This window comes from Gasterosteus aculeatus, chromosome 7, assembly GCF_964276395.1.
Source record: "Gasterosteus aculeatus chromosome 7, fGasAcu3.hap1.1, whole genome shotgun sequence".
Lineage (NCBI taxonomy): Eukaryota > Metazoa > Chordata > Actinopteri > Perciformes > Gasterosteidae > Gasterosteus > Gasterosteus aculeatus.
In genome coordinates, this window is record NC_135694.1 from 16,108,266 (window position 1) to 16,124,168 (window position 15,903).

Genomic DNA, 15,903 nt, shown 5'->3' on the forward strand with positions numbered 1-15,903 from the left:
TTTTACAATAGAATAGTTATTCAAATAAAACATAGTGTAAAAAGGTAGCCTAAAAGAAAGAAGTGTAAGTATAGAAACAAATCTCACTCATTTACAACTTAAGTTGTAGATCAGAACAGATGTAGAACAGATCCTGTCATTGAGGTTAATTCATAGTTCAGCTACTGATGACGTAAGACGACCCCTAAGACCGCCCTATTTATGGTTTGAAGAGGGCTAGAGAAAAGCAACAGGGGGCAGCAGACACTACATCGGTACAGTGTACTTCTGCAGAGTAACAGGCTATCTTCAAATTCATAAATACTCTCAAAGTACAAAACAACACGGGTGCGACACGTTTAAATGCATTGCCCAAACGTTGCAGTTACAGTGTTTCATCTTTTCACGCGCCAACTGCGCTGGAAAAGTAGGACGGCCTAAAATGAGATTATGTAACTGACATTCAGTTATACGATCAGCTGCCATTTGTGAGACATGTGTTACAGGCCTAGAATAACAGGTATTGAAAGAGGGAATTCTACAGATTCCAGTCCTGGTTATTTAAGACTTTGTTGGAAAAAATAGGAGTTTTGCTTTGAGTTCAGTAGTCTTGACTGCATCATAACATAGAATATAAATGGTAAATGCACTGTACTTGCAGAGAATATATTTTCTTTAAAATGCTATTAAAATACAGGCATCATATAAAAAGGTACAATTGAAATCTAATTAATTTATATTGGGGAAAAACATATCAGCACCAATGCTTTGAAAAATAGTACTGTAAGAGGTCAGTGCAGACACAGAGACATGTAGGCTCCGTGATAACTGCCCCCCTGGTAATGAACGTCCACACTTGTGGTCTATACTTGTGCACCTGTGCATTGTGGGTCTACTGACTAGTGTAATCTGAACTCTGACCGCCTGATAAGTAGTAACATTACCTGATGAAGAAGGATCTCCTCTAATAATATTACTGCTTCAACCCTGCTTAAAGGGGCGGGTTTCCATTGTACACATAAAGGTCAGTTTAGACAGCATGAAAAGTATACACAGCCTGTGAAAACACTTACATATACTCGGAATGTGCTGCTGTAACTGGGGAGCTAACAGCTAAGCAGTGCTTGCAGAAGTAGTAGTAGTAGCAAAAAAACATTTCTGTCAGTATTAGACAAACTGCACAACAGTCTGTTTAATACACATGTTAACGAAAGGAGTAGCTCTTGAAGATTTTTCTGTCAGTTAGGGCCCCGCTTTACTTTTGCTCGGTTGCTAACGACTATTTGATGTTAAGCCAAAAGTCAGGAGCCGGGATATGTCACTTTTTGCTGCTTTGATTTTGAAAAAAAACAGTCTCTCGCAATTCCCACAAATTTATGGGACTGCAAAACTAAAACAAATCACTAGAATACCCCACAAAGTGGTAGAACATGTGTCGAGGTTCAATAGACAACCCTTATTATGCCTTTATCATGAAGCCATCCATTCGATGTAGAATCCCTCCAACGCGCCCTTGTGTAACACAAACTTTGGACAAACCTATAGAGGTGAAGCTTACTACACACACTATATTTATATAAATTTGTCCCTAGGGTTGTGGCACTGAGACAGGTGTACACGCACGTTACATGCACAGTGCAGCATGTGCAATGATCCGTGGTCATAAACTGTACTCCAAGCCTCTGAAATGCCGACCCTTTGTCTCATTCAGATACACTGACACATGTTTGATACAGTTGAATAAACATTCTGCAACTAGAGCATGTTGTGTTCATGTGTTCGGGTCATTCAAAATCCTTTTGAATGAACTCTGACTTGTTTAGTTGGATGTAGCACCTGTATGACTCATTTGTTAATACTGTAAGGACAAAAGCAGTCCCTAAAAAGTCCCTAATCTCACTTCACACACTGTTTTCTTTTATAGAATATAGTTTACCAGTGTTTTTACTCTGCAGCCGTCCAACTCTTATCTAAAAAGGTTAAACAATTTTGCACTTAACATAAACCAAACATGTTGCAGAAAAACACCACCTTGGTGGAGCTTAATTTAATGATATTTTAATGATGTTTAGTGAATGTTTTCCTCTTTTGAGGTGCTAGGAGAGGTCTGGTCAAGTCTGGGTTGGACAGAGAACTGACTCGATGAAATGTGATCTGGGTCCTGGTTGGGCGGGACTCTAGTTTGACAGGGTGTAGATGGACCAGCGAGGCTGGTACAATTATAGCACCCCCCTGACCACACTGGCGGTTTCAATTTCAAGGGAGCAGGTCCAAGCACCCACACTCATACAGGTCTGCAACAAGCAAAACATAATATAATATAAAATTCTGCAATCTATATTAACAATATTTACCTTGATTATAACAAAAAAAACTCAGCCATCAGCCAGTGTTTTTAGGCATCGGGCACTATAGATATAGTGCATTCTTTTATTTGAATACTTGCGCAATCTGCATCCCCAGGTTCGTTCTCCACAAACTAGTGTTGAATTTGATGTGCGAGAGAAGCATTATGGTCTCCCATAAAGGTGTTATTTATAGGTTTGCTCTATATCATTGTATGTTGTTGGCAAGCACATCATGCTGCACTTCAAGTCATGTTTTAAGTTTCATAATGAAGCTGCCGACAAGTATCACTAGTTGTGTCAGTGATATTGAAATTATACATTTTCCCCATTTCAGACATGTGTCACATAACATGTTCTCACTTCACAGTTGAGAGTGGGCCACTGGACGCCGCTGAGGCTTGACACTGTGCTATTCTGACACAGGTCAGTCCAGTTGGTGTGGATTCCTCTCCAAGGGTCAAGCTGTAAATTTCTGAAAGTGTGCTGCAAGGCTCCAAACTAAGGCTCACTTCCACTGACAAACATTGCGGCTTGTTTTAAATTCAACATTCAGCGAGTTCTCTTATATTTTCCCATCAAGATTGTGCCATGTGCAACTACTTTGGCAGATGCCAAAGAATTGGAGAGATGCTACCATGAAATATCTGTAAGAAGAAGACATTCTGCTTTAGACAAAGTTGAGATGTTGTTACATGAACCTAAAGAAAATGTTTGTGTGTCCAGAGGTCAGTCCTGAAATGAAAAAGCAATTATTCAGAAGAAGTAGGTTATTGCCTAATTGGGTTGGATGCAACTATGGTATTTATGTAATAACCCAATCATAATGATGACTAAAACATAAATATCATGTGTCATTATTCTATCTTGGTAAGGCTGCTATCCACCACTTGAAATGTTCTCTTAAAATTGATTGGTACTACAAAATAGGAACAAATATCAGTAATATCAGTTCTTGTATGAGCCCAGTGAACGTAAGGAAACAATTATTCCTGTAACCACATGATTCCTCACTACAATGAAAAAGTATTTATAACTCGATTTAAAACTCCAGGTGCCATTAAAAAGCACAATGTACCTGTCATTTGTTATTAGTAATAAGAAAACACCTCAGAGGCCGGAAAAGAGATTTCAGCACCTTGTGAAAACTGACGTCTTTGCTTATATGAGCAGAATGCCCATCATCATGTCACTGCCCTGTTGCATAACTGTTCTACACTGACTTTATTCAATTGCCCCAGAGGATATTCTATCCGCAGCGAGCCGCTCTCTCTAGTGTCACATTTGCAGGTGATAATACTACCATCTAGTGATGAAATATTTGCCAAACATACTGCAAGTCTTACTTACATCTACACCAGAAATGTAATGTGCAAAAACCAGGCATCTCCACTGTGCCTCAGTGGTATGCACAAGACAAAAACGGTGTGGTAAGCCAAGGAGTAGAACATACTGTGTGTGACGGCTGGTGGGCTGAGTTGAAGTATGAGGCGGGTTTGCGTTGGATATTGGATATTTGGGAGGGCGGGGGGAGTGTTCTACGAGCTGATTGCACAGACATGGGTAGGGGTGGTAATGATACTTAGGAATGGAAGAAGCAGGTGTCAGCCGGTCAGCTGCCAAGCAGATCATGGCTGGGACATCCCACAGACACAGTTGGTTACTGGGATGACCACCACCCCCTACCCCCCCCCCACACACACACTCCCTTCAATGGAAAAGGGCCTGCGACAACGCTCCTCTGGATCCCTAAATGTATTGTTACCATACCTTAAGTTTTTCATCAGTGGTCTCATCGCCAACTTTCTCTCCACTGTCGATAAATTTGGATTGGATGAGCAACCTTTTACTTTCGGTGCAGGCCAACTAGCGTTGGGGGTGGCCTGTCTGGAGAATTTGGCAGGTATGGATCCCTTTGGACCGAAATCTGGATCAATGAGGAGCCATGCTAGAAAAAAGGGGCGTTTTGTTTACATTTTGATTCAAAACTCCACCAGAGCAATGCGGGAAGCAGCTGCAGAGCAGATGCATTAGAAAAATAGTGTCAGGATTAACACAGTACTAAAGACGGGAGGTAATGAAGATTTTATCAAAGATGACATCATCTTGCATCCTCAACATTCTGTCCAGCAGTTAGTATTACTTCCAGACATTTGATGCCTGGTTATTGCAATCTATTATTCTTGGAAAGCGTCACGGCTTTTTTAACATAGTTTCCTTTGCAGGTTTGTGGGGGTCACCAAAGCTGAGGGTGAATTCGGCAACAATATGCACAATCTAATTGCCTTTTTAAAATTGTTGATCAGTCTGAAAAAGTTCAATTTAATTTAAATCCCATTTTCCTATTATAAAATCAAATTTCAAGACCATCACTTTTTCTTCACTTTGATTGTACGACAACATGAGGTCCCATCTCAGATACAAAGGAGAACTCATCAGGGCATTAGGAAAAGACAATCAATGAGCTTAAAGCATTAAGCCTCAGAATTGTGTGTTGGTATTGCTGCAGCAAGTAATTAAAGATACTTGCAAGTAAAGGAGATAAGAACGGAAGAATCCCTTTCTTGGAATTTGAAGGATTTTGAGAAGCTCTTTTCGGCACAGTGGCTTACATACTTCTTGGTCATTTCACTCAGTTAGGAAGCTTCCAAAGCAAAACAAAAATAGTTGAGTGCTTCTAGGTGTGAGTGGAGGTCGTCAGGTAGCCCTTCTACGCTGGCAGGCCGTTCAAAATGGCCTGCTCCTCTTTGTCCCCTTTGCTTGATTGGTTTACTTTGTACCCAGCATTCTTCACTCGTTCATGCACTCTTAGCATTTTTAGAAACTACCTCTTTTTAGGTTGAGCCTTTAATGATCCATCCAACAAGCTGCTGCTGTAGAATATAGTGTTTCCATACTTCCCATAGTGCAACACTGACCATTGTGCCCTCAGAGAGCCATAACTGATCATCAGACTTAAGGAGGTATCCATTGACTGTTAATCATTTTGTATTTACATACTCAGCATTCCACCTGACCAGTCTGACTCGCACCTGCTGAATAAAATGTTTTACTCGGCAGTATTTCTTCGCGGCGGCCAGTTGATAAGTAATGAGAACATCAACTCTTTTCGATTTTCACGCCTCACACCAGGACTCTCCATTCGCTTCATCGACCCCGCCAACATCCCCCCTCCTGCTCCCACAGATACTCCCCCCATCTGGTGCTATGTATGGTCCGAGGGTGGGTGTGGGGGGAGAGGAGGGAAAGGTTGAGGGTTCAGCTGCAGTGGGCCACCCGTCTCTGATAACTGGAATGTAAACGCAGACCCTTCATAAACTGTTCTGACTATCAGTACAGAGCTTTTGGCCAATGAGGGAGCAGCAGGCTCTAAAATGGACAAGCCAATGGCTGCGTGTCAGCTGGGTATATAAACAAGGAGCAAAGACCTCCAAAGTCGGGTGACCTCTATGTTGGCTGTGGTGAACCGGATCTGATCCCAAGGACTGTTACCTCTATTCTTTTCAGCTGTGAAGGTAAAGAAACATCACAGGCATTAGTTTTGTGAAGAAGAAGGTGGGGAGGATATTGGGAAGCGTGTGGGAACTCGAAGAATCTTTAGAACAGAGTAAACAACTCTTTTGGGCCATTAGGGTTTTTTTGTCAAGTAAAGAAAAATGTTTTAGCACAGTGGTTGCTGCCACTACAAGTATCTACGCTCTTCGCAAATGGTTCTTTCCTTTGGAGGCTGATTTATGTGAACATGTGTTTCATCTAAAATTTGTCTAAAATGTGACTTTCCAAAATCAATTTGGTTCATTGTCAAAAAATCTTGGATTTTATGTGACAAGACATTGCGTCATCGTATGTATCATTCTTCTATAAATCATGTGATCAGCCATTAAAGGGAAGGTGAAGCTAATTACTTTACAACAATGTATAGACATTTAAAGACCAGTGGGAGACCAAGCATCAGCAGCTGGTCAGACTGGTCCGGTGTTCGGCAGTGTTTCAGCATGTAGGGTTTAGCGGCGTTGCAATGAAGATGGAGCGTTTTTTCAAAAGGACCAAGTCAAACACATCCAACTAGACTTCTTCATATCTATCTAAGTGTCAACGTGTGAATTAGATAGCAGGGGTTGTGCTTGTGCCAAGATGATTAAAATACTCATTATTTATGCTGGGGACATTTTAAAGAGACAGTATACGGTCAGTTGTGCTGACGCTAAATATAACCAGGAAACGTATCCTATTGCCACAGCTCTATTTCAACTGGACATTCGATCCACTGAGTTTTGAGTGACACTTCTACAGCTGTCTCCCAGGAACTTCCATTACCTCCAAAAGACGTTTTTTTGGGATGAGCAGTACCTGATTAGGACAACTTGTTTCTTGATTTCGGAGGGCTTCAGATTACCTTTGCTTATCCTGTGTCTCCCTCTCTTTGCAGTGTTAGAAAGCAACCATGCCTTTCGGAAACACCCACAACAACTTCAAACTCAACTACAAAGTTGAGGATGAGTTCCCTGACCTGTCCAAACACAACAACCATATGGCTAAGGTCCTCACCAAGGAGCTGTATGGCAAGATTAGGGACAGGCAGACACCCAGTGGCTACACCCTGGATGACGTCATCCAGACTGGTGTCGACAACCCTGGTGAGTCTGGAGAGGCACTTCAATGTTGACGAAATCATCTCAATGCATAACTATATCTATCCAGCTATACCTTTGAATAATTACTAACTAAAAGCTCCCATCTTCTCTCCCCTTTTCTAACGGCCGCTTTCCCATTTTCCCTTTGGCTTCAGGTCACCCCTTCATCATGACTGTTGGCTGCGTCGCTGGTGATGAGGAGTCCTACGAGGTCTTCAAGGAGCTGTTGGACCCCGTCATCTCCGACCGTCATGGTGGATACAAGCCCACAGACAAGCACAAGACCGACATGAACTTCGAGAACCTGAAGGTACGGTAATATCAAAGAGCAGGAAACGGTTTGGGTCGTTGTCGGAACAGAAACCAAATACTGATATGGATTTTTTAACTTGAGTTAACTGAAAAATAGAAACTAACCAAATGATAATGCACAATGCTCTACATTTGTATACTTGTGTTGCACTTTGTAATTGGGAATTTGTCATTAGGGTGGTGACGACCTGGATCCCAACTACGTTCTGTCTAGCCGCGTCCGTACTGGCCGCAGCATCAAGGGTTTCACCCTCCCCCCCCACAACAGCCGTGGGGAGCGCAGAGCCATTGAAAAGCTCTCCGTTGAGGGTAAATTATTAATAGTTTGAGTCCATAAGATAGTCACTTTGATGCAGAATCAGAAAAATGTTAAAGCGCAGAAGACAATAGAAAGCTCTCCTAATTGCACATGCATCTCTCCAGCTCTGACCAGCCTGGATGGCGAGTTCAAGGGAAAGTACTACCCCCTAAAGTCCATGACTGACGCCGAGCAGGAGCAGCTGATCAATGATCACTTCCTGTTTGACAAGCCTGTCTCTCCCCTGCTGACCTGCGCAGGCATGGCCCGTGACTGGCCAGATGGCAGAGGCATCATGTGAGTACCGCCCATCACTGTCAACGGGCCACATGTGGAAAAATTTGTCAAAAGCCTCATCATGAGTTGTGGCTGTATGCTGATCATTTTCCATCCATCTTTCTCAAGGCACAACGACAACAAGACCTTCCTGGTCTGGGTGAATGAGGAGGACCACCTGCGTGTCATCTCCATGCAGAAGGGCGGCAACATGAGGGAGGTGTTCAAACGTTTCTGCGTTGGCCTGCAGAAGGTACACAGAAATAAGCAGGGTCAAAAATCAAGATAAAAAAGAAATGTGGATTGTTGCTGGATGCAACTCTGACTCTGCTTTTTTTCTTCACCCAAGATTGAGGAGATCTTCAAGAAGCACAATCATGGCTTCATGTGGAATGAGCATCTTGGCTACATCCTGACCTGCCCCTCCAACCTGGGCACCGGCCTGCGTGGTGGCGTCCACGTCAAGCTGCCCAAGCTGAGCACACACCCCAAGTTCGACGAGATCCTCACCAGGCTGCGTCTGCAGAAGCGTGGAACAGGTACTAATTTATTAAATTAAATTAATTTTATTTTGTATTGCAAAATGTGTGATGTGTAATCCGAAACATGATCTTTCTTGCTTCCTAGGTGGTGTGGACACTGCCTCTGTGGGTGGTGTGTTCGACATCTCCAACGCCGACCGTCTGGGCTCCTCCGAGGTGGAGCAGGTCCAGCTGGTGGTTGACGGTGTTAAGCTCATGGTCGAGCTGGAGAAGAAGCTGGAGAAGGGAGAGGCCATCGACAGCTTGATCCCCGCACAGAAGTAAAGGGGAACAATCTTGTATTCAACTCGTGACCATTCATGTGCAATCAAGCCAGCTGACGCACGTGCAGAGAAAACAGCTGCTCACCAAGAGACTCTTGACTCATTTTTTTTCACGTCCTCCTGTGTTGGTTGGTAACATCCTGGGGTCAGCCTCCACTGAGCCGGGCTCGCCTGGCAGACGTGGCATCAACTTCTTTTTCTTATGAAAAGTAATGATTATTGTAGCTGTCAATAAAAATAGTACCCCACGAAACAACAAAATGGATAATAATGATCCTTTGTGTTGCAGTGAGAAATTAACAATCTTCAACAATCAATACTCACCTTGTCAGATGATCCACATACATTAACATATATTCAGATTGTGTTTTGCAATGACAAGAAAAAAAATGCCAACATCAGTGAATTTTATTAATCTTCAGCTCTGTGTTCTCCTTATAAACCACAACCAGTCAATCTGAGTTTACAGTTTGTTTCTGAGGGGAGGAATCAAACAGTTGAGCAGTGTAAAATTACTCATACAGGTTAAACTGTGTGTGTGTTCTTCAGTCTCTTTTGCATATAACATGCAGCTGTTTCCAAAAATCATTTTGGGAATGACAGTGCATGTTAAATACTGAGCCCCTTGGCGTCCTAACACTATACCATCTACATCCATACCAGTGACACACCGTCTCTGAGCAGGTACAAACATGTTTACTCATCAAGCAGGTCAACAAAATCTTTAAGATTTTTTCACAGTAGATTCAATCTCAAGACAATGTTCATCCACCTTATACTAAGAGTGAGTTGTTTTACACTAAGTTATTTGCTTTTTTTCCCATACCGCCATGGTAATTGCCACCGAAAGACGACGCAAATAACCTGGTTCATGTTTGCCATCGGGAGACAGTGATGTGACATTTTTATGGCTTGAATGCAACCCGGGGCTTTCGATATGTTCAGGACGTACTGTAAATTCAAGTTAAATTAGAACCAAACCACACAATTGTCCCCAAATGTAAGTGTCCTCGCAGGATCTACAAGTGAACATTTCTCTTACACACCGTGTACGTTGTGGTACATTTCATGTCATGTCTGCACACTTGCGAGTGTACTGAAACTATCCGCTAGCAAATAAGTTGCAGTGAAGCACTGTGAAGCACCAAGTCCCCCAAATATGTGCATCATGTTTAATTTTTTCCCCTAAAACCCAAACTCTGAAGTCATGCAGGATTGCAGGTTGGTTTTGTTTCCCCATTGTTTGCTTTCATCTGCTTTAAACTAGAAGTACTTCCCTTGCTCTAGCTATAAATAAACCTTGAGCTCTAAGATATTGTGGCAACCCACGGGTGCAGGTCCCTAGGAGCACCAATCAGCACCAAGGTCAGGTGACTAAAAGGGGATACGCCCCGCCCCCCCCGGGAGACAACGAGCGGCACAGCTGCGGCTCATGAGGCTGATGAAGGTGGGCCCCACTATAAAGGACCAACCGTTCCAACAGCCAGGGAGAACTAGACGTGAGTGGGAGCTGACGTCAGGCCGAGGCCTGCGCTAACACATATGCGTTAACCCCTAAGGACTTTTCTTCTGTTTTCCCTGCAGTGAGGAGATCGAGTGCTGGACCGTCGAGCGGGACCGAAGGACCCAAACCCTCCAAAGAGGAAGAACTTACTTTGGCTTTTTTTTTCTTTTTGTTTGGACGTATAGAAATAAATCAAACCTTTTTTGTGCAACCACTCGCGACTCCCAGCAGATTCTTTTTGCCCACACCCGTGGATTGCCACATATGGTGGAGAATGCGGGCGATTCTTTAGTTCCACCGCCGTAACCCCGAAAGCAGGAGACTATGGGAGAAGCAATGGAGGCCGCGATGGCCAGGCTTCTCCAAGCCCAGGCGCAGCAGGTGCAGAGCATGGCAGCCCTTCAGGGGACATTCGACCGGCTGGCTGAGAACTTAACCCCAAGGGCCCCTCACGCGTCCCCAACAGCTCTACTCACAAAGCAGACCCCCGGAGACGATGTGGAGGCCTTCCTTGAGGTCTTCGAACGAACGGCAGAACGTGAAGGCTGGCCGGAAGACAGGTGGGCACACATTCTGGCGCCTTTTCTGACAGGGGACGCCCAGAGGGCGTACCAAGACCTCGGGACCAGGGAGGCTACAGACTACCCAACGCTGAAGGGGGCCATCCTGGCCCACTATGGGCACAATTTAGCCGGCCGCGCCCAGCGGGTCCACGATTGGGTGTACGACCCCCAGGGTCCCGTGCGGAGCCAGGTGGTGCGCCTGGGGAGGCTTACCCGTAGCTGGTTGGTGACCGGGGAGGGTCCAGCTGCCATCGACCGCGTCGTTATGGACCGCTGCATCCGGGCCCTGCCTCTCGACGCCAAGCGATGGGCAGCCCAGAACCACCCCGCGTCGGTGGACGAGCTGATTAACCTACTGGAGAACCATCGGGTCAGCCAGCAGATGACGGCGGGGACATGCCCTGCTCCCCGAGGCCTTGAGGGACGGGCTCCGATCCGGCCATCAGCAACCCTTCTTCGCCCGGCTCCGAGAACCGCTCCGCGCCCAACACCCGACAGGTCTGAGTGGAGATGTTTTTCGTGCGGCCAGTTAGGACATATTGCCCGGCAGTGCCCTGCGGGCGATGTGCCCATGCCCTCCGCCAGCACGGAGGAACAGCACCGCCCAGGGAGGTGCCTCATGACTACCTGTTGGACCCCCCCAATACCCGGCGCCGCAACTGTGCCGGTTCGGGTCGGGAACCAGGACACCTCAGCCCTGATAGATTCGGGTAGTGTGGTTACCCTGATCCGCCCTGAGTGGGCGGAAGGAGAAGAGGGGCCACGCATCGAGGTGACCTGCGTCCATGGGGACCTCAAGGCATATCCAACGAGATGGATCCAGGTGTGTACCCCCCGGGGATCTTTTTCCATACGGGCTGGGCTGGTTCCCGACCTCCCGGTCCCCATGATCATTGGACGCGACTGCCCCATTTTTGAGAGATTTTGGGGTCTGCGACCGAGGGGAGGGCACGATAGGGCCTCCCAGCCAAGACCCATCCGACGCGGGAGACCCAGGGCTGCCTGTGCGGCCCACGCTCCGTCCGGTTCGTCCGACGAGGGCCCCCCGGAAGAGGCAAGACCCCTTCCCCCCTCGCCTTCGACTGCACCAGGAGGCTCCAACCGGGCGGGGGGCCGAACCCCCGATACGGACACCGCTACGGAGGGATCCCAAATCCCCAGAGGGGGGGAGGGCGGGAGCCTTACGGAGTTCTCAGAATTCCCCTTAGTCGCGGACGGGATGGGGAACAGAAAGGGCCAGTTTGCTACAGCCCAGAAAGAAGACGACACCCTGAAACACGCCTGGGCTCGGGTGCTCGCCCACGACGGACAGCCCATCGACCCGGTGAGTGCCTTGTCTTACCCCTTCTTTGTTACAAAAAATTCATTGCTGTATAGGATGTGCCAGAAAGGAGGGCAGACAGTCGAACAGTTAGTAGTCCCTCGCCCCTACACCAGTAAGGTATTGTATCTGGCCCACTCCCACCTTATGGGCGCTCACCTAGGGATGGATAAGACACGGGAGAGGATAGAAACCCGGTTTTACTGGCCCGGCATGAAAAGGGCAGTCGTGGATTATTGCGCCGGCTGCCCAGAGTGCCAACTAGTGGCCCCCCGGCCCTCAGTGAGGCACCCGCTAATCCCCCTGCCAATTATCGAAGAACCATTCGAGCGACTTGCCATGGACATTGTAGGTCCACTGCCCAAAACTAGTAGGGGTCATCGATACATCCTAGTGATCATAGACTATGCAACCAGATACCCGGAAGCTCTACCACTGCGAGCTGCCACCGCCAAAGCGGTGGGTAAAGAATTGTTCTTATTGTTCAGTAGGGTAGGAATAGCAAAGGAAATCCTCACTGACCAGGGCACTTGTTTCATGTCAAGGGTTTTAAAAGAAATGTTAAGACTGCTACAGGTGAAGCAACTACGAACATCAGTTTATCACCCCCAAACGGACGGCCTGGTAGAACGGTTCAACCAGACGCTAAAACGGATGCTTAAGAAGGTAATGGAGGCCGATGGGAAGAACTGGGACCAATTGCTACCCTACGTTCTGTTTGGGGTAAGAGAAGTGCCTCAGGCGTCCACAGGGTTCTCCCCGTTCGAGCTGCTGTACGGGAGAAGACCCCGCGGACTTTTAGACATCGCTAAGGAAGCCTGGGAGAGTCAGCCTTCACCCCATCGCACCATCATCGAGCACGTGGACCAAATGAGGACCCGGATGGCCCAAGTCTGGCCAGTAGTGAGGGAACACCTGCAACAGGCACAGCAGGCCCAAGCCAGAGTGTACAATCGGGGTGCCCAGGTACGTGCCTTCCAACCAGGAGAACGTGTTCTTGTGTTGGTCCCCAGCGCAGACTGCAAGTTCCTGGCTAAGTGGCAGGGACCCTATGAGGTGGTGACACGGGTCAATGAAGCCAACTATCAGGTACGTCAGCCTGGCCGGCGCAGGCCCCTACAACTCTACCATGTTAACCTTCTTAAAAAATGGCAGAGTCTTCCAGGACCGCCGGCGCAACCCACCCCGGCCCTTACCGCTCGGATCCCGTTACCGAATGTGCCCATGGGAGACCATCTCAGCCCGAGTCAGCTGCAAGACCTACGTGAGGTAGTGTGGCAGCACCTGGATGTCTTCTCCGACCTGCCGGGCAGGACCGCCGTGGCCACCCATGACATAAGGACCGAGCCAGGAGTAACGGTTCGGGTGAAGCCGTATCGTGTCCCCGAGGCGAGGAGAGAGGCCATCAGGCAGGAGGTGAGTAGAATGCTCCAGCTGGGGGTCATTGAGGAGTCCCACAGTGCCTGGTCCAGCCCAGTGGTACTGGTGCCCAAGCCAGATGGCTCTTACCGTTTTTGCAATGACTTTCGTAGACTCAATGACGCCTCCCAGTTCGATGCCTATCCTATGCCCAGGGTGGATGAACTGATAGACCGGCTGGGAACGGCCCGTTTCATCTCCACCTTGGACCTCACCAAAGGCTACTGGCAGGTGCCGCTGACAACTCGGGCCAGAGAGAAGACGGCCTTCGCCACCCCCGAAGGCCTATATCAGTACACCGTGTTGCCCTTTGGTGTCCATGGAGCCCCCGCCACATTCCAGCGGTTAATGGACAAGATTCTCCGGCCGCACCAAGGGTATGCCGCAGCCTATATCGATGACATTGTAATTCACAGCGACGACTGGGAGACTCACCTGAGCCGACTGAGAGCTGTTCTGGGGGCCCTTCGCGGGGCAGGCCTCACGGCAAACCCAAAGAAGTGCCGGCTGGGCCTAGAGGAAGCTTCTTACCTGGGCTACCGCATAGGACGGGGCAACGTGCGACCCCAGGATGCCAAGGTAGAGGCCATTCTCAGCTGGCCAAGACCCAAGACCAAGCGCCAGGTCAAATCATTCCTAGGTTTGGTGGGGTATTACCAGAGGTTCATTCCCCGCTACGCAACTATGGCAGCCCCCTTGCATGACCTGACGAGAAAACGGGGGCCGGACAAGGTCAAATGGAACACCGAAGCTAACGGGGCCTTTGAGTGCCTACGACAGGCTTTGTGCACCAAACCGGTGCTAGTAACGCCTGCCTTCTCTCTCCCATTCCTAGTCCACACAGATGCGTCGGAAGTGGGACTGGGCGCAGTACTATCTCAGGTACGAGACGGAGAGGAGCACCCGGTGATGTATATCAGCCGAAAGTTTCTGCCAAACGAACGCGCTTACTCTACTGTGGAGAAGGAGGCGCTCGCCATAAAATGGGCACTGGACAAGCTTCGCTACTACCTCCTGGGGCGGAGTTTCACCCTGGTGACCGACCATGCCCCCCTGAAATGGATGGCGCAGGCAAAGGACTCCAACGCCAGGGTCACCCGCTGGTTCCTGACCCTCCAGGACTATAAATTCACGGTGGAGCACCGACCAGGGAAGGAACATGCTAACGCGGATGCACTGTCCCGGCGGGACGTTTGTATGTGGGCGGGACGGCGGGGTCCCGGCTTTCTGCTGGGGTGGGGGAGTTGTGGCAACCCACGGGTGCAGGTCCCTAGGAGCACCAATCAGCACCAAGGTCAGGTGACTAAAAGGGGATACGCCCCGCCCCCCCCGGGAGACAACGAGCGGCACAGCTGCGGCTCATGAGGCTGATGAAGGTGGGCCCCACTATAAAGGACCAACCGTTCCAACAGCCAGGGAGAACTAGACGTGAGTGGGAGCTGACGTCAGGCCGAGGCCTGCGCTAACACATATGCGTTAACCCCTAAGGACTTTTCTTCTGTTTTCCCTGCAGTGAGGAGATCGAGTGCTGGACCGTCGAGCGGGACCGAAGGACCCAAACCCTCCAAAGAGGAAGAACTTACTTTGGCTTTTTTTTTCTTTTTGTTTGGACGTATAGAAATAAATCAAACCTTTTTTGTGCAACCACTCGCGACTCCCAGCAGATTCTTTTTGCCCACACCCGTGGATTGCCACAATATATACTATATTCATATATTTTATATACAGTCACCAACTGACTGATATAAAACCGTTTTTTTCAAATGATATTGTTCTAAAAAATAAATAAGGTACCTGTGCAAATATCCACAAATTGAAGTGTTTCACATTAAGACATTGGCGCCCTCCAGTGGCAAGTTCTTGGTATTATCTGTACAGGTACACTGGAAGGAGCTGATTCAAGTCAAAGAAAAGTGCATTGAGGTCTATATTACCTAATGCTAATATACACCACAATGAGAAACGTCCAGGAAGAGGGCAAGGACAGAATCACGGTGTCCACATTGGTGTTTGCTTCTCGCCCCGAAGAGGAGGACGGGTCGACTCCCGCCTGCCCCCCAGACGGGCTCCGTGAAACAGCACAAACAGGACTGAGAAGATGTCATACACGGTTCTACAATGCAAGAGTGTGGATGACAGTTGAGTGTCGCCCGGCTGGGAGGTTAGAAAAGAGGCGGTTGTACGTGCAAAGGTGGCGTCAAGGTTGGCATCCCTGTTAAATGTAGGGAATTGGGCGGTGTTTATGAAGGGTGGGGAAGGAAATGGGAGTGGGGCATCTTGGGGTCACCATGAGCAAAGCCACAACTGAGAGATAGTATTAACAGTAAATCAGCAGCCAAACAACATGATCTCTGTAGCCTACGTAAATATCACAGTACGTTATTCACTAAAAACAGGGAGGGAGAATAGAAAGCTTTCTCATTTTTTACTGTCTCTCTCTTTTTTTT

At 47.8% G+C, this 15,903-nt stretch overlaps 2 protein-coding genes across 3 annotated transcripts; both read left to right on the top strand.

The window, feature by feature from the left end:
• Positions 1–5,656: 5,656 nt before the first annotated feature.
• ckma (creatine kinase, muscle a) lies at positions 5,657–8,910 on the top strand. The gene is made up of 8 exons (XM_040180043.2): positions 5,657–5,839; positions 6,754–6,961; positions 7,114–7,268; positions 7,447–7,579; positions 7,694–7,865; positions 7,974–8,097; positions 8,194–8,383; positions 8,472–8,910. Exons 2-8 carry the CDS (start codon positions 6,769–6,771, stop codon positions 8,648–8,650), a joined length of 1,146 nt encoding a protein of 381 aa, XP_040035977.1. The 5' UTR covers positions 5,657–5,839; positions 6,754–6,768; the 3' UTR covers positions 8,651–8,910.
• Positions 8,911–10,334: 1,424 nt separating this feature from the next.
• On the top strand, positions 10,335–15,102 carry LOC144410336 (uncharacterized). 2 transcript variants are annotated; one of them, XM_078106500.1, is made up of 3 exons: positions 10,335–13,126; positions 13,193–14,884; positions 14,970–15,102. In XM_078106500.1, exons 1-2 carry the CDS (start codon positions 10,478–10,480, stop codon positions 14,819–14,821), a joined length of 4,278 nt encoding a protein of 1,425 aa, XP_077962626.1. In that variant the 5' UTR covers positions 10,335–10,477; the 3' UTR covers positions 14,822–14,884; positions 14,970–15,102. The 2 variants fall into 2 exon arrangements, with proteins under 2 accessions (XP_077962626.1, XP_077962625.1); XM_078106499.1 differs by having other exon boundaries at positions 10,335–14,884.
• The last annotated feature ends 801 nt before the right edge of the window (positions 15,103–15,903 follow it).